A 24,218-nucleotide genomic window follows, 5' to 3' on the forward strand; every position below is an offset into this window, starting at 1 on the left:
TGAAAAACAGTCAACTTTATTTCTTATGCACAATGAATTATTTTTGCTGAATGTACAATTTTCAGTTTCAGAACAATTTCAGTATTTATTATTATAAGCAATAGTAGTTAAAAATTGAGAATCCAATTGTATACGACATTTCTGTTTTATCTCTTGTATGACAGTTTTGTTCTTTGTAAATGTTATTAAACAAAGTTACCTAACAAACTATGTGCTGTGCCCACCACAGGCACTTAAACATGGATTTTAGAATTAGAAGTCTTCAGTCTCACTGCTACAAAACTATGGGACAAATAAAAAAGTACATTAGGCTTTTATAGCATGTTTCATTAAGGCTGTAGTGAGGGTGTTCGACAGACGTACACAGAGTTTCTATATGGAATTTCTGGTTAACTTCTTTCAGAGATACTACGTTTAAAACACCACTACTTACAGACCATTCATGCCAGAGAATAATATAACTGTTCCCCATCAGGCTTACTTCAAGACCACAATCAAGAAAAAAGTACTACATTGGGCAGGACATTAATAAACACTTTTTTTTTTAAATTCTAGACCATAATGTCAACAAATGTAAACTATATAGATATTTCTCTGTGGTCTAAAGCTAGTATACAAATTTCTTTTCATAATAGTTTAAAACACTAAAGTATATCATAGTTTACAAAATGTATACCACTGTAAACCAAAAAATCTTCATAACTTGTCCACCCTGCATATTTTCACAGTAGTATCTTAGACATTTTCATTTTCTAATGTCACATTTTTATGTACAATGTTAAATGTACTGCATTTTCCCTGTATATGAACTACAGACAGTCATAGTTGAAGTATTTAAAATAAAAGAAAGCACTTGGAATTACACACAAAACTGAAGTGTGCAAAGCAAATGTTTGAAATGTGTTTTTTCTGTACATTAAATTTTCTTATTAATGAGAACTAATAACACACAAAGTCAATCCTTGGAAACAGTTCTAAAATATAAGTAGTGTGTTAGTTACTTGATATTAAGTTGAACAAAAAATACAACACAAAAGTTACTCCAGAAAATCACTAAAGTGGAAACTGCTGTAACCCTTATGTAATACAAGAGAGTGGAATTTTTGACTATATTTTACAAAAAAAACTTATTTACTCCATTAAACTTGTACGGATATTTCTTATTTCATGCTAACCAATACCCTCATTTGAAATTGTAATGAAACAAAACAAAATTGTTAATTGGGTTTTCTTGGTTTATTTCATAGAGTTCACTAGTTCATTCTCTTTAAGCATGCATATTTTTGCCATAATTATTTGCCTTTTAAATTTTTTAATCAACCTTAATATTTTATTAATTAACAGTAGTAGTGTGCTGGTGGCTACTCTTGTTTCTTCCAAAACTTTTCATGGCATACCCACCACCCCAAGTTTCTGTACTTTTATTTTCTAAATAGATGACACATTTTCATATACACTTCATTATTCTAGTACTTAGTTGTTTTTCTACAGCTGCTCTTTTCCTTTAAAACTATTTGTTACCTCTGCAACAGATGCCACAAGGAAATGTTTCAGCTCCAAATTTTTAACTAAAACAATTACCTATTCATATTTAAAGAAAGTGTAGGCAATGGCACTTACTTTACAATATTAATACAAATTAAAATAGCAAAGCAAAAAAACTATAAACATTCAAATATGCATTTGTGAAGTACTCAAGACCAGGGATTCTTAAACTGGGAACTATAATTATTATTATACAATTTGAAGTGGGTCAATGCAGCACTTACAAACTACATTCTCACAACTAACTCCATTTCCAAAGTGGCCATGCTGATAAGAAATACCATTATAAAAGTAAATAGGGGACAATTGCAAGTTACATTCTGTGGATCAATTTGGTGAATATTATCTCTCTGAATATGAAGTGTCCTGAGACAAGAAAGTTTTGGAATCCCTGCTTTAGATAAACTTCACTCACATGGTTCTATATACCATCAATTACTTTGAATGCAGAAATAAAGAAAATGTTTGTTCAGTTGCCTTCAAATGCAATAAGGAATAATAATAGGAAAACATAAAACAGACCTTTTCACAAAATATGTATTAAGTAACATTGAAATGTTTCAAATTTAAACAATGTTTTAATTTCTAAAAACAAACATGAAAGCCAACTGTTGATTTGTTGAATTTCAAGTTCTAAAGTTTCCTTTGTTATATTGTAAACATCAGTTTTGATTATTAGCTATTTGCTAACCATCACAATAAATGTCTAAGATTGGTCAGTCCCTGTAGAATGTACTAAAGAAATAGAAGAAAAGTCCAAGGTGTTACAGTCAGGAAGGCCTGCAGGAGGAGGCAGAGTTGTTATGGAAACAGGAGAAAAAGAACTTGCATCAACCACAGAAGTGACAGAAGACTTAGGATAACCTGCTAAGAGAAGAAAGAATGTAACATACAACCACAACAGAAACTTGTGGTGAACTTTTCTTACACCCAAATGGTCTGATTAGGTGACTTTCTACTAAAATTAATGCATGTAATATAAAGTCAGTCAATCTTCCTACTGTTCCTCTCATCAGATGAAGTAATATGCATGTTCACTGTGAAACTACTATAGAATATTTAAATTTCAGTGTCACACAAAGTTAGACTCTCTAAATCTCCTATCACAGAGAATGGGTGATCACATTTATTAGATGAATTTAACCAATTACTATGGAGTGTCTAGTTTGTGGCTCACTGAATTTTATAATAATTCAATTTCAGCAGTTAGTACAAATAACTTAATTTGCTTTGTATGGAAACAAAATTAAAAACCATCAAGATTATAAATCAATGCATTTACACAGTTACCATACAACTATTTTAGAACTTAAAAAAAAAACATACCTTTTAAAACATAATACATAGTGTAAAGTTTGGAATTCATATATATTTTAAAATCACATTTTAACCCAGTTAGTAGTGGCATGTATTCACAAAACAGAAGACTGGCCAAAGACTGAATTTTAACTACAAAGGTTAATTCAAAGTGCATCAACTTAACTTTACAAGAATAATTACCTTTACTGTAAAACTTCATGAAACAAATCTACCGAAATGGCTGTTAGCGAATTAAAATAAGAGTAGAATTGTACACCATCAAATTCCTATTTTTCGGAATGATGATTTCATATAGAACTTCAAAAGAAGTTAAAAAGGTCACTATTAACCACCCAAAATAATTATATCTAAAACCAAAAGTATAGCATACTAGAATACAAACAAGTTGTACCACTCTAACATGATAAGAGAAACAACTTTATTTATTGAACTTGTAATGTTCAGTGATGTTTTAGTGTTTAGAACCTTCATTTGTGAAATATATCTTTTTTCATGTTTATCTGTTTAGTTAAAGTTGGATATTTTTACTTTTTACTTGAGTAATTCTTGTTACAAGTTTAAAATGGACATTGACAAACAAGAGAACCCTTTTAAATAAATTGTGGTCGAGGAGAATTAAAAAAGAAAAAATCACTATATTTAGCTTTTTCCCCCCATAATAAATACTTTAATAATAGAATGACAGTTTAAAACCACAGATTATCTCTGCACACTTCAAATCCTACATATGAATCAGAAATAAAACATTTCTGTGGCATCTTTGTTTGTTTTAATAAGGCTACATACAACCTGCAAACAGTAGCAACAATAAGGTATAATATGAAAGGAAGTGGTCATTGAAAAAGTTCAATCAAAGTGTATTTGCCTCTAATACAGTAAGTGGTTTGCATATTGTGCACCAGACTCCAACACTATCAAGCAAAATATAAACAAAATTTACAGATGTTGAGGTGCAGCCATTCCTTGTGATGTTGAAACTGTTCCTCCAATAACTGTTGTATTGGTTTCTTGAGAATCTAGAAAACAAGGAATTCTAAAGTAGAAAACAAAATCTAATAATCTGAAAGGAAAACGCAAAAGATAATTTTGCATAATGCAGAAGTTTTGAAAATTAATTTTTGTTGTTGCTACAATAATTGTAATTATTCCAGAAGCTGGGACTATTTGGTGAGTGGCAATTCTTTTAAATGTTTTGTCTGGGAGCTCATCTTAGGATACGTTTTAGTTTTACTAAACTAAATGATATACAATGAAAAATATTAATTCAATTCACCATGTTTAGAATGTTTTAGCCTGCATCTCACAACAGTCAAAAAATTCTAGAAAAAACTTACTTTGACAAAAAACAAAAACGAATAACAATATACAATAAATCAAATTATGTAGCCTAATTTTCACAACAGTATATAATAAATCAAACTAGTTAAGAATAATGCAATATTCTATTACCATTTCTTCTCTATGAAAAGAAATTTACAAATTGTTACTATTGTTTTAATAAATAAACAGGAAAGTAACCTACTACATGTTTTGAATATAGATACAATATTTACACTAAAAAGTGTATTACTTCTTAATAATATACTGAAATTTAAATAAACTTTTTCCATATTATTTATAGAGTTATATTGTGGCCATTTGCTGTCAATATAGTAGAAAATTAACTGTATAAGAACATAAAACAGACTCAAAATCATGAAATAAAAAAGAATTATTTGTTTTCTTAAAGCACAGCCATATCAGGCTATCTGCCGAGTCCACTAAGAGGAATCAAACCCCTGATTTTAGAGTTATAAATCCGTAGACTCACCCCTGTACTAGTGGGGGTATGTAAGAAAAGTAAGCTGATAAAAACTGTCCACATTTTTTCAGATAAATGTCTACAAAATTGTTAACTGTAACCAATATTTTAAATTTATTTACAAAGTATTTGATTATTACACTAAAAACAATCTGCAAAATTATTCTTTTGTTACAGATATAAAACAAGGATTTGCAATATACACAATAGAAAAACACAAGTTACTGACCACTTATTGTTTTGTAAGTAATACTAAAAATAAATCAAAAATATAAAATGTAATAAGTTAACTTCCTTTGATGTTCAAAAAGTATTAAAAATGAAAATGTTCATTCATTGACTCCATCACTAAAAGACAAATAACCGACTTAGATGAGACTTTCATATTGATTATGAAGTTAAAAAGTCAAACAACCAACCAAAGGGAATTGTCTTAAATGTTCATTTAGATTAAACATGGAAAATGTTATTAGCATAAATGTGCTTGTACAGAACCTTACACTTAGCTTGAGTTCAATGCCTAGCAATTACTACCAAAACACTTCCGATATTTAGATACAAGTGCAACATGTGTAGTCCAAGAATTGTTTTTGAAACAGTACTTGTTTATGATCTTAGCATAAAGTATTTCAAAATTACTCAAAATTAATACTAAAACACAGAGTCTGATGAATATTTACTGATACATTATTCAGTCTGCTTTATACAAAGATCTCAAACAAATTCTTACACTTGAGACCATGTAAATCCAACCACTAGTACAAGTATCTCAAGTAACAATTTCTCTCATAAGGGCTTATGCTGTTAGATCACATCTTCAAATCAAACAAAAACAATTATCAAATCTCATAGTATATTCTGAACAGATTTGACCTCTGAAAGAAGCAAACATCTCAACTCCCCTAAATTATATAAAGTTTAATCTTTTATTCTACTCAAAATAAAAATTAATAATCTGATAAAGAGATCCCAACACTTGAGTTTTCGTCAGGTGATTAGGTTACGCACAACTCGGTTCTATTCTAAAGTTGATAAAAATAAATTTTAAACAAAATATTCAGAAGAAATTATTGTAGAGAATTCAATATTGCTAAAAATGATCAATTAAAAGTAGTAGTTCAGTCAAATCTACAAGTACTGCATTTTTGAAAAATTCACAAATACCAACATACTAATTGGAAATCATAACTTTTTCTTCCAGGATAAAGTAAGTCATGACATTCCTGGAATACCTAGAATATTTAAAACTACAACATTGTGACTGCTAGTCTATAAAACAAATCATGACGACTTACCTAATCCTGATGGCTTCCCGGCCACAGAGGTGACAATGCCTGACAAAGCATCAGGAGGCAGGGTGGCACTAACTGTAATAGGAGGCATGCCTGGTAGATTAATAGGAGTTGTGAAAGGAAGTCCACCCATGACTGCAGGTGAAACAGTGGCAGCTAGGAAAAAAATGTTTTAAAGAAAATTTCATTAAAATTTAGTGATGAATTACTTTTTTTTGTTAAGACAAATATTCCACAAGAAGCGACTTATGATTATTTTAAAATTTAATTCAGTATAACAATAGTGTTTCATTACTTCAAAACAGGTCCTACAACACATTTGTGAAGGTGTTTATAACCGTAACTTGCAATACAAGAAACTAAACATTCAAATGCTTCGTTTTTTTTTTTTTTTTCTTATCTAATAAAGCACGATACATTTTATGAAAATAGGACTTACTGATAAAGCAAAACAGTTTACACTTAAACAGTAAATGATTTGTCCAAAACAAACTGATAAAAAACAAGTGGTCATGAGCAACAATATATATATAACCTCCCACTTACTGTAATAAACTTTTAAATCCCACAAATAAAACAGAAAGGTTCTTTCTCAAATCAATTTATTTTACTCAGGAAAAGGTTTTAACCTCAACAAAATTTCCTGGAATGTTGAAACATGTCTTAAGGAACATTTGTAGACATATCATGAATGATTTAACCAGAAAGTGGATATTTTAATTTAATAATCCCCCCAAAGTAGTTTCAAAATTATGCGTGTATAAAACATGCTATAAAAATGTTTTACGTACTGTTTTCAATCCAAACATCTTCATACCTTTAACTACACCTTAGCCTAACTCGTCCCATGTCCCACTAAATTTAAAAACATTATATTCACTATATATTTATTTTTATTGCTGCCACATCTTCAGTTTCCAGATGAAGGAAACTGAGAACCTCGATCCTAGGAGTTTTTTTTGTCTTTCTTATTTTTATTCTCACTTCTATAATGTTTGTTTTACTAATTATTAACGACAAGCTAGTTTTTGTTGTCAGCTCTTTTTTTTTTTTTTTTTTAAATTTGTCCTGGAGAATCCAAATGTTGATTGGTTGATATTTATTGGCACAAAGCAAATAAAGGTTATCTGTGCCAAACAAATGTAGAAACTTAAAACAAAATAATGCCTAAAATTTAGATAAATAGAATTAAAAAAGCCAATGGTTCATAAAAAGTTAAAAACAAAAGCAAGTTGGACAGTGTCACTGTTTCCAATGACACTGTCCAATGTCAGAGGTAAACCAACATAAAAAAGTCTAGTGTCATTACTTACAATTGTAATGATGGCACGACAGTAAATTGTGGACTACTGTGACTTGAGTGTCACAAGGCTGCACATTAGCAGATCAGTTCCATAGAAAAGAAAATAACAAGTTGAAAGACTGTGCCCGATGCATCGTCTACTCAGGAAAAACTTCCTCTTTCCAATCCCTATAGAAACAAGACAGTCAAAGAACAAGTGGTTTGCTCTGGAAAAGCTTGTTAAGTGTTGCTCACAAGTCAACTGTCAACTGGCACAAAGCCAAGCCTTCAATACAGGACCATAGTCCATGTATGGAATAGGCACCATTGTGATGGCACCAGAACAGACTGCCACAGTATCAGATACCAATGTGGACAGGTATCAAGAAAGAACAGATAGAAACACAAGATAAAGAAAAATGAGCCAATTGCTTTAAAATATCAAAAATAACAATGAGAACTAACGTTAAGCCAATTGCAAGGTCAGTAGACTTAAGAGAGTCAGTGTAGGTAGTACAAATTGATATACTGCATAGCTTCTATGTGACCAACAGCAAGAGAAATGGTATACAACTTGGCAGTGAACACAGATATTGTATAGGGGACCCTGTGTGAAACCATCAAGACAACACATCACCACAGAGCCACAAAGTTATCGGATTTCGAACCATATGTATAAACGGGAATGGAAGACCACTTTGAAAGATGTTTGGCATGGAGAAAATGGTACTTCCAATTGCAAGCATCTGTTTTCCTCAGATAACAAATAAAAAGGTCACAGGTGAGGATGGTAATAAAGCCATGGTGGGATGGGTTGATCATTGGAGAAAGAAATGTCATCCAATGACATACCTAATTCAGCCAGGATTCAAAGGCCAAAAAGAAAAATGGCAGACTGTCTATTCCAAAATAGCATAGCCCACAGAAAAAAGAATCAGCCTCAGATGGGATGCAGTGGTAAAGATCCAAAGTTTAATGACATACTGCAAAGAAAGTTGCAAACAGTGTAGGCAAAGAGAAGTCTTGTGGGACTCGAAGGTACCAAACTCTGGACTAGAGAAGTGTGGAAAGCCTCTGTGTAGAGGCTAAGCCACAGACAGTGAATGGGGTCACCATCCTTAAGGATAAGGTCCTAGTAGAACTAGAGACCAGAGACCCATAATCCAGTTTGGATCTATTGAGGAAATGATAGATTGCAAGCATGGAGCATCAATCCACTCCTGAAGTGAAAGAGAGGATGTTCAGTGCCCTTGGATACTTGACATGTAGTTGCTTGATGCAAGAAACAAAAGTCAGCTTATGCTTAAAAATAAGCCCCAAGAACAGAAAGAACAACTTCGCCAAGATGGAGCTCAGGATCAAGGTGCACATACTCTGTCACTGGCATACAAACAGTTTTGGAGAAAGAAAAGGTAAAATCATTTGCTGAGGTGTATTTAACAATCACCTGAGGGCAGATTTAACATGCCTCTCAAAAACCTCATGTTCAATGAATGATACAAGATTTAAGTCTTCAACATGCAGCTTGTTTGCAACAGTACGAGGAAATTGTGTAGCAATAACATTAATGTTGATACTGAAGAGTGTGACACTCAAAACAAGGGCCTGAGGGACTCAGTTCCTGTGAAAAGAACAGGAAAGTTTTGAACCCACATGGACTTGGAATTGTGTGCCCTATAAAAAGATCCAGATAAAAAATTAAAAAAGGGATAAATAGCCACACAACCCATAAGAGTGAAGGTGCCACAAAATGGCATACCTCCACATAGTATCATAAGCCTTTCCTAAGTCAAAGAACATAGAAGCAAGATGTTTCCACTTGAGGAAAGTTTCCCTGATAGACATTTAAAGTTAAATAAGGTGGTCCACAGTGAAGAGTTGTCAATGGAACTCTCATTGGATAAGCAAGAGAAGGTTGTTTGATCCAAGAAGCCAAACAAGACATGCCATCCTCCAAGTCCTTACACAGACAGCTAGACAAAGCAATTGGATGATAGTTAGAAGGAATCTTGGTATCCTTCCATGGCTTAGAGAAGTGGAGGACAATAGCTTGGTGGTAAGCAGCAGGAAAAATAAAACAAACATTCTCCTGCCAGATCCAGTTAAAAACAATCAAAAGAATAACAAGGGAGGCAGGAAAGCAATGGTTGACCAATGTATTAACAGACCAATGAAGAGCAAGCTGGAGTTTTACCAGTGTAAAATAGAGACAATTGGCCCGAAAGGAAACAGTCAACTACTCTGCCTGAGACTTGATTGCCAAGAAGACAAGGGAAAGAAACAAAATGCTAGGTGCATGAGAAAAGCTCTAAGTATTGGCAAAAACTGACTAGGTGTGTGAAAATAAGTAAAAGATCCAGTATAGAAGAGAAAAGGGTTGTTATCTGAGAGCATATGACAATAACTTGTCATGAGAAATTCAAAATAGCATGGGGAGCAACTACAATGAGTATGTTCCCAATGGTCTTCAAATTAAAAGATGCTCACTGTGTTGTTGGGTAGATATTTCCACCAAGATGTCCCAGAATGTAGTTTGTTTTTTTACTAACTTTGGAGAGCCAGCATGCCTCTTTAATCCCTTCTGAATAAAAACAGACATATGCCCCAAGAATTTGCGAGATAAAGAATGAAGAATTAAAAAACGAGGTACAGGACCTGATAGTAGCAATGACTGTGGAACAGGGTCATCTACATGTGGTATTTTCCAATAAGCTGATTTTAATTATTTTTATGTAGATTTTGAGGTATACCTAATAGAAAGGTTCAATGCCCACTTACTCCACCAACCACGGAGTCCTATAATGAGACTCGCTACAATGCTAAACAAAAAGTCACTGTAGCAATGCCAGGGTTTAGTGAGCACTACATCCAAAAACCAGAATCAGTATTTCCACAACACCCATTAAAAATGCCCAACAACAGTACTTGGTTCACCCTAGTCCAACAATTACCAGTTGAATGACAGTGGAGAGAAACATCCCAAGGCCTCCCTTCTACAGGAATTCAAGGCCAAAATGTTGTGTTGGGGTTGGACCTGTCAACCACCAAGATCCTCTCCCTCACAGGTCACCACATATGACAAATACATGGGTGGGCATTCAGATCCCAGAAGAGAAACTGAAAGTACAGAACCTTTTCTGGGAGATCGTTTTACCACATACAGGCATCTACACTAAAGGTAACCCAATGTCCTGGCTTTCATTTGTAAACTGTAACAAAACAGCAGTAAAGTGGTTAAGCTGGCAAAATTTCTGTAAACTTTAGAAGGAAAAAACGCAGTAGAAAAGGTGACAAGATGGAAAATAAGAAAAAGTTTAAAAAACTGGCAAAATGCATGTCTATAAAGAAAAACTATTATTTGCAACATTTAGGGCAGAAGCGTCTTGTCTGGCAGTTTAGGCGTTATATGGAAGTCTTTTTGTGTAATACAGTTTAAACTGCCTGACAAGAGACTTATCTCCAAGACATTGCAAGTTTTTATTACATACACATGTTTGATCAATTCTGAATGTTGTTTCCCCCTACTTTTACATAAAGAGAAATGAAATGTTTCATACCACTTGTCAGTACAATAGGCTCTCCTCCTGCAGGCGATAGAGATGGCTTCAAAGGTACGGCTGGAGCTGCAATTATAAAAACACTTGCTAAATACAGTAGATGCAGCCAATTGCTATTGGTTTAAAGCTTCCTTGCAAGTGTTGAACAAACCTAAATAAATGTATTCCTCTCTTGACTCGCAATAAACTAAAATTCTACTTTCTTGAAGTAAATCGGTAATGCCAACCATATCTAATTTAAATGAAAGAGCTCACACTTTCAAGGATTTAGAAAACATTATCTCGTAGATTACGTTCAACTCTTTTGCTGTGGATAGAGCAAAGTGTGCATGTTACAACCTTTCAGAGTTATATTCAAAATTTAGTTAAATACAGACACACACAAACTTGGTATAAAAATGTGGTTAATAAACCAAACTTTGGTATTAAGTTTTTCATTTCATAAAGCAATATTAAAACAAACTTACATCTTCCCTCATATGAAAACTGACATTTGTTACCTCATTTTCTCTCTCTTGTTTTTTTGTTTTTAAATCTCCCCTCCAAAAAGTTTGGAACTCAAACTAATTTTCTTTAACATTATATTTAACTGATAAAAAGTCAAAGTTCCAATCTACCAAAATTAATGTATTATACTAGCTGTTTCCTACACAGATAATTATAAAAGTTTGGCTTCCAGCTTAAGGACGATTCCCACAAGAAAGACATCAGGTGTAGCTGAATTTCTAATGACTACTGCAACATTGATAAAAAGTGAGAAAAACTATAAAATATGGGAAATTCTCTGCTTTCTTTGGACCATTATTTAACTAAATAAAAATTTATTATTTTAATAATACTATTTCAATAAAGTATGGTTAAGTGTCAATTCTGTGAAGATACAATAAATGCTTTCAGAGTTATAGTATATACACCATCATGGTTCTGTAAAATACAGATGTTCATCCTAATAGCGTTAATGCTGAGTTTTGTTTTAGCTAATCTAGGAATACAACAAACCAGTGAGGAAAAAAAATGAAATTTTTAAAAATAGAGTAGCAAAGACTTGAACTAACAGTCTCAGAAATCATTATTATTTGTTTCTAATACATTTGTATACCCACATTTTCTACAGTGTATTGCACATTCTTTTCCTAACAAGAAATACCTAGAACTTTAGGTCTGATATCCAAAATATTTATTTGAAAGTTTTGTTAGATGGACAAATAAACATTAAAAGTTATCTTAAGTTTACAGCAGCAAAAACTATTAAACATATTTAAAACATTAACTTTACTAATAAATGAAACCATGAAATGTCAGTCAGAAATGAAATCATGATTATTTTAGTAAAGTTAAACAATTACCATTGTTATTTGAAAGAGAAGGATCATAAACCCAATTAACTGTTTTAACACTAAGTAAAATGTTAATCTTGCATATCTATACATATTGCTTAAATACTTCACAGTGATAAGCTGATTTAATTATGAGGAAATTGATGCACCAAAACTTCCTACAGAACAAACTTAGAAATAATAACAAGAGGAAGTTTACATACAATTTAATGATATTCTGTTAAAAGACAGCATCTTACCTGATGGATTCTGAACTACAGATGGATGTGCTGGAAGGGAACTATTTACATTCAAGGCTGAGAGACCTTGGACAGCTTCTTCTACTGAAGCAGTTGTGATGGTGGAAGGAGCTGTCAGCTGTACCTGAGATAATTAAACAGTATTCCCTCTTTCAGTGCTTAATTTTAAAAAATTGTAATATAAAAGATTAATATATGCTAGACAAGATTAGAATGTAAAATATATGCTATTTACAAATAACTTTTTATACCTATTTTCTAGACAAATTATAATACAAATATCACAGAATCTAAAGCTTATGATCAAAGTACATTTTTGTTTCTGAACACTTCCTTACCGATGAATAACCCCCTGTTAAAGAGACTTTGGGTGGTGTAGGCTGAGAGCTGACTGTTTGGTTGTTAGCAGAAACTGGTTTACTATGTTCTGGTTCTCTTGTTGGTATCCTGTGAAGGTAACCATAACCAATCCCACAGCCTAAGCTGCATATATAAGAAGAAAAAAAAAAACACAAACAAGAGAATTAAACCTAAATATTTCAATTTGTGAAAAAACTTCACAAAAATCAAAACAGTAATTTCATATTTATTATTACTATTTCTTTAAGAAACAATTGGTATAAAAATACTGAATGTTTTACAGTCTGTCTATGAATTACAATATTTTATCTTTTCAGGTCTGATAGAGTTGTTTAATAACAATAATAATGATTTTTAGAAAAATGAAAGCTTTACAATATAAATTTATAAGAGTAAGTTTCTGTAGCAATGTGTAAGAATACAAATTAGTATTATAACCATTGAATTACACTATCATGATCACAAAGAAATCATCTATTGAAATTGTATTTGAATTTAAATTTAGATCTTAAACTACATTGAAATTTTAGTATATACTACAAACAATAGTTCATAGTTTACTGTAAAAAGTAGATGTCCAGTCATCTTTCTCCTGGTCACTTCTGTGACCTTGTGATACTTGATGAAAATTCTAAAAACTCTTTTGGTAATTCAGTTTGAAGTGCAGTAATCTACAAGTACAGATGACTTAAAATTTATCCCTAGGGGGACTAAAGGGGATTATATTAAAGGACTTTCCAGTGCAGAGTTTCTATTTTACAAATATAAAAACATGCTAGACAGAATATCTTTAGCTAAGTCATATTAGTAACACAAAGAAAAAAACTGGCTACTTGTCAAACACCAGAGACAATGAAAAACTTTAATCAACAGCAACAGCTTGTCACTGAAAGTAACTGAAGGACACTTAGGGCTCATAACAATTGAAGTATGACCTTCCCCTTTGGAATTTTCAAAACAATAATTTACAAGACTTATGTATAGGTGAACCATCTTCACACAATAATTGAACAGATGACCAGCTGTCAAAAAATGCAAGAACATGTGGCAAATGAGATACAGTTCATCATGATGATAAAGAATGTACAGTTTGATTTTGAATTTTGTGCAAAGTTACACAAGGGCTATCTGTGTTAGCCATCCCTAAATTAGCAGTGTAAGACTAGAGAGAAGGCAGCACTCACCACCAACTCTTGGGCTACTCTTACCAACAAATAGTGAGATTGACTTTCACATTATAATGCCCCATGGCTGAAAGGGTTTGATGTGACAAGGATTTGAACCTGTGACTCTCTAATTACAAGTCGAGCTTCTTAACCACCTGGCCATGCTGGGCCTAACAATAGACAGTCGTTTAAAATGTTTGGGCAATTCATTAATCACCTTACCAACATAAAACATCTAAAAAATATTAAACAGCACAAGACATTTCCACAACTGATCTATGCTGGTTACAGATTAGAACTATAATAAGAAATTAAATGTTTGTAAAATTAAAAATGCCCAGACAAGCTCTGCATCATATCTAACCAACATGCTGATACCTTTATACTGCAAGAAGATATCTTTATGTAAACTTGATGACAATAAGGTATGATTTGACCAAATCAACATTCCAGTTCCTTTACGAGATGCTATACCAGTTGAAAGAAAAAAGACACAGGGAATATAGTGACAATGAGTTGCCAAAAAGAGCCCTTAGAAGTTTAACTACTATCAACCATTTGCATAAACCTTAAAAGTACAATAAAGGTGATTAAAATGATCTTAATGCATTATGCAAAAGCCTCATACAACAGAAATTGTAGAGCAGTACAATGGTTTATAACCAAGGCAATAAAAAGTACGACTACAGGGCCTAGGAAGATAAACAAGTCCTGCTGCATATATTGAATGACATGTGAACTTAAGTAAACTATACATCCTACCTTCCCTCTCCTCCCCAGTTCTTGTTTGGTGTGATAGTGACTTCACGACAAGTGTCGGTGTTTGTGTTATACACGTACAGCTTTAGAGGTTTGCCTTCATGAGCTTCTATTAATGTAAAGAGGTCTTCTGACTGTGTCAACCAAAATAAAAAGCTATCAAGTAAATCTTTCAATGTTTGTATATTTATATATTATATATGACAGAGTTATTAACTACAAAACAAAATGCCAAATTATGTTAATGAAATTAATACATTTTTCTTAAGATAAGGACCAATTTAGATTTGTTTATCAAAAGTTAAGTAGTCTTGTATTCCTCTTAAGTCAAAAGCCAATCTAGATTACTGTAGCAAATATAAAAGTCTCTTCATCAAAATACCTACGGTGGTTATACTTCTATACAAATTACTGATTTCTATTATGTGTTTTTTTAAAATAACCAAAACAGAACACAGTATAAAAGTAATGGAAATATTCAATGAAAAGTGAAACCAATATAACAGCTACACTAATAATGATTAAAAAAACTTCATAGAAAGTCCTTACTCAGTTGTTTCAAATGTTTACAATCTTACCTTTTATAATTAACTGTGCATTTGTTATGAAGGTAATAATAAAAACATTGACTATACTTATAACTTGATTCTGTCTTTAAAAGTTCAGAATTAGATTTGACCCAATTTAAATATTTTTAATCAACCTCTTAAAATCTAAAGGATTTCAATAGTGATATAAATTAGGTATGGCCACTTGTCTTCATCTCAATTTTTAGAACTTTATTTGAAGATGCTTTCAGTACACTTATCCAGTACTTCATACATTCACTTATGCTATGGCACACATAACGTATGGTTATTTATATTTTTCAGATGGCTCATACTTTAAATAATGCACCAAAATAGATTTTTCTTTTAAGTTTTGATGTAAGAAATTGACTTTAGTTGCTTTCTCTAAATGAAGTTTCATTAGTTTGATAGATTTAAAACATGGAGATCTTTATAACTATTATATTGATCTTACTTGGGTTTGTACCTTCACTATTTCACATTATCGTACCTCAATACAATATTCTTTAATTATAAAAATAAAGTTTTGTTGATACATCAGAGCAATCGTAACAGAAAGAAACAAAAAGACATTATGAATGTAACGATACTTGTTAATTTATTTGAAGGTTCTACCTCATGAAGAACAGAATCAGCACCAATAACATAATCCAGGTGAGGCACCAGCCCAGCTAGTTCTGCTGGAGAATGTGGTTGGATATCCTGTATTTGATGGAAAAATAAAATGATAAAAATGTTGATAATTATTTAAAAATATTAAATTTTGCAAATACTTGCATCATTCTTAAATAATCGTACATTCAAACAAACTATACATGGATACTTTCAAAACTATTATTATCTAGAATGTACTGACATGATATACATGCTCTACAAAAAGAACAAAAACATTCTACCAAGATATTCATGACATTGAGGATTGTTTAAGTTATACATGAGTGATATTTATTTTTATCCAATTGGAATACAGCAAAATCACTTGTAAGAAATATTTTACATGACAACACGAACGTACATATTTAAAATGTAACTTTCTGTAGCTTTTACTGAAAAATTCAAGGCTTATCTACTTATAATAAAATATTAAAACTACCTTGTTTTCATAATCTACAAAACAGGTTCCCTTACACTCAGCCATATTGGATGTTGTTACTTAAAAGTGGCACATGATATTTGCTTATATTTTGTTAGAAATCACTACTTAATTTCAAACACTTCCCACTGGCTTTTATTTTAACATGTATTTGGTCTACTTCTATGAACATAATAGTTTCCCAGATGCATGTTCAGAATAACCACTCCTGGACCCTGAAACGTTTAAATTAAAACTAATAATTTTATTTAAAATATCAAAATCTATTAAAAAACACTATTTAGAATAAACTAAAATCATAGTTGAATTAAATAATACCCATTTTAAATATTATATATACAAGTTTCAAGTATACATAAAACCACATAAAGACAAACATTTTTGTGGGCTTTGAACATTTTATATGAAAAGTCATTTATCTAACACTTCTCTTCCCACACAAAGCCAACAGAAGGAACAACATAAATAACATTCTAGCAGAAGGAACAACCTAAATAACATTCTAGCAGAAGGAACAACCTAAATAACATTCTAACAGATGACCATGTATGACAATTGTAGAAATGCTAGGACTAATAGCATGGACTTGGTACAAACTTTCCAATATGATTTAGGTAAAATCATTCCAGCTCTAATATGTTTTGTTTGACTGGTGTGTGTGTGTGTGTGTGTGTGTAAAATCACAAATACAATGTTTCAACAAATAAATCTAACTGAATTACAGTCAAAATTCTTGAGTTCAAGGAATTTCTAATCTATTATCATCTACAACACCAGCTTTCAAATCAATTACATAGCACATGTGACACCTTTTATCTATACAATTAATAAGTTTATTTTTCTTGCCTTAATGAACCACGATAGCATAAAGACCATAATGTTTTTACATTTTGGCTTTTTGTACATATCTATGGTATGTTTGTGTTTTTTTTAATATAAAAAAATGTTCAAGTAATTTGTTTGTAATGCTTTCAAAAGATAATTTCAAATGTTTTTAAAAAACAGTTTTAAAAAGTTGTAAAAAGTAACAACTAAAACAAATTCATTTCTATGTGGATGGTCAGGGTAAATTGTTTCATATGAAATAAAATTTGTATGCAAGTGCTCTCAATATAGCTACAATACATCTAACATGTCCATTTGCCACTACATTAGCTTGTAACAATCATTAAAATGCATAACAATAGATAACTCTGTTGAGTGTTTTTAATTTTACTTTTCTTGTAGGACTTGATCTTTAGCCAAGATCAGGGTTATTGATAACATGGTGAGTGTGAAAATGGTCTAGTCCTGAGGAGTAACAAGAATACTCAAGCCTTTTGTCTCTCCTCTTCAGAAGTACATGAAGACAGCATATAAAAGTTATTTGTGGCTTTAAAGTAGGTACTGTTGTAACAAGTTCAGTAAGTGACTTACTATGCAACAACATTACAAAGAAAATACACTTCATTACACACTGTTAGTTTCAGGCTGGAATCAGAATATCAGATAATTAGTAGTTGCATTTAATAAATGTAGGTAGGACCAAATCTATATAAGGAAACTATTTCTAACTATAGGCTTCACATTCAACTGGTAAATAACTAGTGAGACAAGGGTCAAATATTCATTAGAATGAACCTTAGAAACTAATTTAGTGATTTGTTAAATAAAAATCAAGAAAATATTTATGTTGAAATGGCAGATTGTTCAGAATTTCTGTACAGAAACAATGCATGCCACAAGAAATGGTTGGAACAAGTGAAAAATAAGAACAAAGGTTAGGTGGCAGACTTAGTTTAGTTTACTGGTCACTCCCACTCAAGTGATAACATTTCATACTGATATTTATTTTAAGATTAAGTAATCTTAAATGTAACCTCTACACGTCGACACATCTATTCAACCATACTGTAAACAAATTTAAACTAAACAAATCAAATCACATAAGACAAAGCATTCCATACATTTCAAATTCTTAAAAGAACATACATAAGAGTATTTGAATAAACAACCTACATCTAGATTTCCAAAACACAGAATACTATAAGTATTCATGTAAGTGTTTTCAACCTTTGTTTTTCATTATTTATAGAACCCATAAGAAAACTATCTAAATTGCTTAACTGCAATGAACTTTACAATCTATTAACCCTAATTTTTGCATGCAAGTAAAAGGCAAATTCAGATTTCTAAGCCTTTCTTTACAGAATACTGAACAATTAACCTGTTATATTGATTAGTATAAACACAAAATAAGCAAGTAATCAAACTAAGATTATCATGTTTAAATGTGGTAAAAATTATTGTTTATGATTTTCCCAACACTCATGTTATCAAAACACTGCCATTATAATTTCTCATTTTTAATAATTCAAGGCTGTTTGGTTTAACTATTTAACTTAATTATCATGAAAAATAAAACTAATTAAAGTTAATGTCTCTTATTATTACTTTTATCATTATAACTATCCAATTCTCATAAGAGAATCTTTTGATGAATGAAACCAATTAAAATGAGCTCAGTGATCAATCAGTTATATCAAATTCTACAACTCACCTAGCTCTGTTTTATTGAGTAACACCATTAAACTATTAGCACACTTATATATTATTTCCAAATTGATTATTTAATGTAGCAAGTGGATCAAATTACATACAGTACTATTAAGGCCATGCTAGTTTTAAAAAGGCAAGAAATTTTTTTTGACAGGCTATAAATAAGAGCAATGTTTACTCTGATCACTACAGTCAATTAATAAGTAAAAGTCATGTCTTTAAAGAGTTATTAACAATTACATTTAAAATCCTTCACTGCATAACTTCACACTTTTAAATATACTGAAAATTCATCTTCCACTTTCCAACCCATTCAATGAGACCGAGGTCCTTTGCACAATATACACATGTAAAAAATTAACAGAATTGGTCTTGCAGAGAAAGTTAATACCATAAGAATAATTGAAACTTTATTAGTTCACTGAATTTTCTCATAGGAGTTAGACTTAGATAGGCCAAGACTATTAATGAAAGGATATTTCTTCACAATGCTGTATATTGGAAATACATAGACATTAAGTACTAGGAAAAAAATGGCTAATTGAAGTCACTTGCAATATTCTATATTTAAGTAATGAATATTTGGTAAAGCTGTGAAACCTATAAAATGTATTATTTCACTGAGAAAAACTAGTTACCACACAAGGTTAATTTCTGAAAACAATTCGTTTTTCTTTTATAATGAGATTAGTTGTGTTTTTAAACACAGATTTTAATAAAACCATATTACCTTTAAAATATCTAGATAAAAGAGCACAATAAAGATAAATGTTATTGCTGCCAATTGCAATTTAATCTGTCTTCCATAAATTAACTAGTCTGTACAATAAGTAATGAAATTATTTACGTTATTGTTCTTACCAAAACATGCCACACATTTTCATTTGCTCCTTCAAAAGAACAGAATCTTATACTGACTCCTAGTAAACCTTGCCCTCCCCACATGTTGGAAGGAACTATTTCTACATCTCGGATGTTCTGTGTTTTACTGCTGTATACAGTCATGGTGACTGGCCGTTCAACATTGGCCTTGAGAATTTCCTTCAAAGAGTCATTGTCTTGATTCTAAGAGCAAAACACTCACAGATTCAGAGACAATTATAATAACAAATATACAAAAACTCTTCGTACACTTCAAAATTACTGTTTTGAAATTTAAGGTCTATAAATTTAAAAAATAAAAGTATGTTACATATCCTGAGGTACACTCAATGATACTATCTTCTTTTAAACAACAAAGTTTGCCATCAACCCATTATTAACAGGTATGTTAATATAATGAAACCTACAAGTAACTGCAAATCATAGCAATACTAAACCTCTAGAGATGTTTGTTATTTTGAAAAAAAGTTTGATTAATTTAACAAAACAATACTAAACAATTTCAAATATTAATACTTTCATAACAAATGGATACACTTTCATTCTGATTCATACAATTCAATTAGTTCTTTTCTAGATAAATCAGCAACACCTTTAGACTCCTGTCCTTAAAATAAACAAAGTGACAACAGAAACTAATACTTTATATTTTTGTTGAATATCACTTACTGTATCATTTGATGTTTAAGAATTTATCAATTTTATCATCAGCCAATAATTAAAACAATTTATTTTCAGGCTCATTGTGCTACTCTATTAATAATCAAAACAAATACCACATTTGCTGGCACAGCAACTGTAGTATTAGCTTAGTCTATATTAAACTCCAACTGTTAATGGGTCAAACACAAGCAAGCTGATAATGGTAACCAGGTTACTGAAAGTGGTTGACCTAAATATTTAATAGAGATTTCATCTTTGATTGAGTTAAATGTGATTTTTTTTAACTCTTACTAATTATAACATTGAGACCTAGAACATCACCACCACTTAACTGAAAGTTAATTAATAAAACAAAAGTTAAAAGAATGCAACTGAAACTATAATAATATAATAGTATTACATAATATATGGAAATTATATTAGAGAATACACTATGAAACAATCTTGTAGATTACTTTGATTATTCATTTAACAAGTTTCAATTATATTGGTAAGTGTCAAGTGAAATAATCAGCGTTTCTGTTTATTCCAACTATTCAAGTAAAAAGCAACAGGTACTTAAAAAAAAAAGAAAGAAATTGCAAGTTTATGATGTAGAGGTTAAAAAGAACTGATTGTTATTTTAATTTGTGGATGTTTCTTTGATCAACCTACTTAGCCAAATCTATGTAACAAAGTGCATATCAAAAATATAACTAAGTACAATTTGATATCTTATTCACAATTCTGATCATAACTAACAGAAGTACATCATAAGAAATGAACATTAAGCACGATTTATAAATAATAAGCACATGATTCACACATTCAAAAACATTACAAGAAATTAAAACATTTGTAATGATTCATATCAAAACATGACTATTAATACCAAGTAAACAGAAACTGACAGTCTCCTAAGCAGTGTGATGTGTATTGTATGCACATGAAGATATTTACAGCATTTTTAAATAAACTTCCTTATATTTACAACGAGTCTCCTAATATATATTTAGTACTGAGGGCTTACAATTAATTTCTAATGGTTTCATCAATCTCACAGTAGGTAATGTGTACAGAAAAAATTTCACCTTCACAAATGTAAGTATACATGGAAGTGACCCTTCTTTTTCTGAAAACATACATGTAACCCTATTAACGTGCATAGAAGAGAAACACGATTCTAATTTTATAACAACATAATACAGTGGCAGACTAACCACAATACACCTTGACCATTTTTCCCAAACAAGAAATCTACTGTAATATAATAAATGAATATTTTCATATAACTTGTTTAAAAAAAAAATTGTTACTTGAAAATGAAATACAAATAAATTGAATTAAAAAAACAAAGCTATACCAATTTTTGAAACATTTTCATAGATTTATGGATTATGAATTAGATTGTTATATTTAACAACTGGCTAATTGAGTTGTCTTAATGAAAGGAAATTTATATTGTTTAGGTAACCACACACACTTATGAAAATGTTTTCTTTAATAACTTTGTACATAATTTGAATGTTGTTTTAAAATGCAATTAAATAAGATATAAATGAAAGTACTTATGTTGTTTCAAGAAATTTATATAAACCTGTTTCCAAGCTTTATCCAGTCAAAAGCACAAGATTTTTTTTTTTTTTTTATGTACAGATATTATCTAATTACCATGATTACAGTTCTTGATAGTATAGAATAGTGTCTGTCTTTAACCAAGAAAACTACAAACAATTTAATATATAAGAAAACACTTGTTTTCAACTTGCTCAAGAAATTCCCTTTTTCTCAAACTATTAAAACATCTTCCTAATAGAAGAATTCACAAATCATAACACTTCCCACTGACTTCAACATCTATGCAATCTGGTTTAGGGTTCCAGCAAGATGGAAGATTAAGAAAAGCTTAGTAATTACACAACAATTTATTATTAATAAGCCTACAACACACATACATAAACAAAACAAAGTTTTAGAGATTAAATGTAAGCTTTTGATTTGCCTTTTTTTTTTTTACTAATAATTTTTATTCATTAATGTAGTTCATAATAACATAATAAAAGCACTTCAGTACCAAGTTAAACAAAATTGACAAAATACACATTTCATCAGGTATTAAAAACATTGTATCATACTGTACATATGATTTGAGTCGAACAAAATTTTCAGTTGTTTTAAAATCAACAGTCTAGAAATATAACAATTTTTATGGTCATTTATCTTTCTAATTAAACATAAGTGGTAAATATACATTTAAAATCACCAAAACAAAGCAGAGTCCTTATATTTCACTATCAAACTAAAACCAATGTATCCAATTCTACAACTTGCATAATTATTTATATTAAAGTATCTTACTAATCTTGTTTTTCCTATTGCCACAATAAAATCAAAAAATGATTCTAAGCCAGCTTTTTCCCCTGGTGAGTTCTCTTGAACCTGTAAACATAATTAGTACAATTTATGTTACAAATAGGTTACATGTTTCAGAAATGTTACTGACAAGATACAAAATCCTTAAAATTGAAAAAAAAAAAAAAGTTACATTATGTTGGGATAATTTGCTACTAGTTTTGATTAGGATAAACCCTAACATCATAGTTTTGTTTTGATTTTTAACTACTGTAGATAAGCCAAAAAAATGTCCTTTCTTTATAACTTTTGCATTACTATTTTCCAACACTAAATTACTCTAAATGTTTTCTCTCAAACAGCTCACAAGCACACAAGTTTACTTTTATTTATCACACCATAATACTATTTTGATTTATGTCCTTAGTTTAGATCTGCATCAGATTCCACATGCTCACACTGCTGTCTACTAACATGTCTGAAATCACTGGCAAAAACGCTTCTTTAAATCAATTACTTCAAAAACAAAAAAGCATTAAAATTTCATTGTATGCATACATGTACATCTGAAGCTCAACAGAGAAAATTGAAGGTCAAATCATTTAAAACTATACTTTTTTTTTGTTTTAAGAGGTGAACTGAGTCCCATTTAAATCTGCTGAAATAGCAGATTAGTCTCAAAACACAAAGAGCTGTTCATCAGCACACAAACAATGTGATTGTATCTCCTATAGTAAAATAACTCACTCCTAATCACTAAAGTGACAAAATATATTACTTAATGCAAGATAAGATTCTGTTAATGGCTGTTTGGGTATTCTGTGGTATTCTTGCATAATTAAACAAGTTTTAAACACTCATCCAATACTGTTTTAGATTTTGTTTTGTTAATACCAGGCAAAACATGAAAAATAATCTGATTTCAATACCAAATACAGCACTCTTGGATACGCTAGTATTAAAATCATTTCAATGTTTTTAAAAATTAGTTATAGTAGTATTCTTATTGGCACTGCAAAACTACAGATAATTCAATATAAAAAATGTTTGTGTTTGACACTTCGTGAGCGGTTGATTATAGCTCTATACAATGAATATCATATATTAGTACTAAGTAGTACACCAAAGTACACCTACGTGTCCTGATTTGGGACATAAGTATAACTGAACGTTTAATTTGTAGTGTTAGTGTCACGTTAGATAATTAATATTAAGAGAGTTGAACTGAAGGTAATGTAAGTTAACACTAAGCCTAACATTTGGCTTACTTAACATTCTCACCCTGAGGACGTGATATCCTTCTGTTCCTCCTCCAGGCACTGGTGAGCTCTGTGTTCCCCCCATGTTTGTTTAAAAATAGTTACAGCACAAATAATATCACTACTGGTATAAAACAGACTAAATCTCAATCACTTATTACGTGGCAGCTTAACAGCCATCTCTGTTCTTAAACTGCCCTCTTTCGTCGATGCAATTAGAATTTT

The 24,218-nt window shown here is 30.8% G+C and overlaps 1 protein-coding gene across 4 annotated transcripts; it reads right to left on the reverse strand.

Moving 5' to 3' along the window:
• LOC143256508 (Golgi reassembly-stacking protein 2-like) lies at positions 1–24,218 on the reverse strand. Of its 4 annotated transcripts, none has more exons than XM_076513836.1 (11): positions 24,016–24,218; positions 22,741–22,821; positions 19,720–19,923; positions 15,843–15,929; positions 14,662–14,792; positions 12,712–12,856; positions 12,374–12,497; positions 10,798–10,863; positions 5,962–6,114; positions 3,806–3,881; positions 1–2,409 (listed from the first exon to the last, which is right to left on the reverse strand). In XM_076513836.1, the coding sequence occupies exons 1-11, from the start codon at positions 24,076–24,078 to the stop codon at positions 2,400–2,402; spliced, it is 1,140 nt and encodes a 379-aa protein (XP_076369951.1). In that variant the 5' UTR covers positions 24,079–24,218; the 3' UTR covers positions 1–2,399. The 4 variants fall into 4 exon arrangements, with proteins under 4 accessions (XP_076369951.1, XP_076369950.1, XP_076369949.1 ...); XM_076513835.1 differs by having other exon boundaries at positions 1–2,412; XM_076513834.1 differs by lacking the exon at positions 3,806–3,881.

Source organism: Tachypleus tridentatus, chromosome 7 (assembly GCF_004210375.1).
Source record: "Tachypleus tridentatus isolate NWPU-2018 chromosome 7, ASM421037v1, whole genome shotgun sequence".
Classification (NCBI taxonomy): Eukaryota; Metazoa; Arthropoda; class Merostomata; order Xiphosura; family Limulidae; genus Tachypleus; species Tachypleus tridentatus.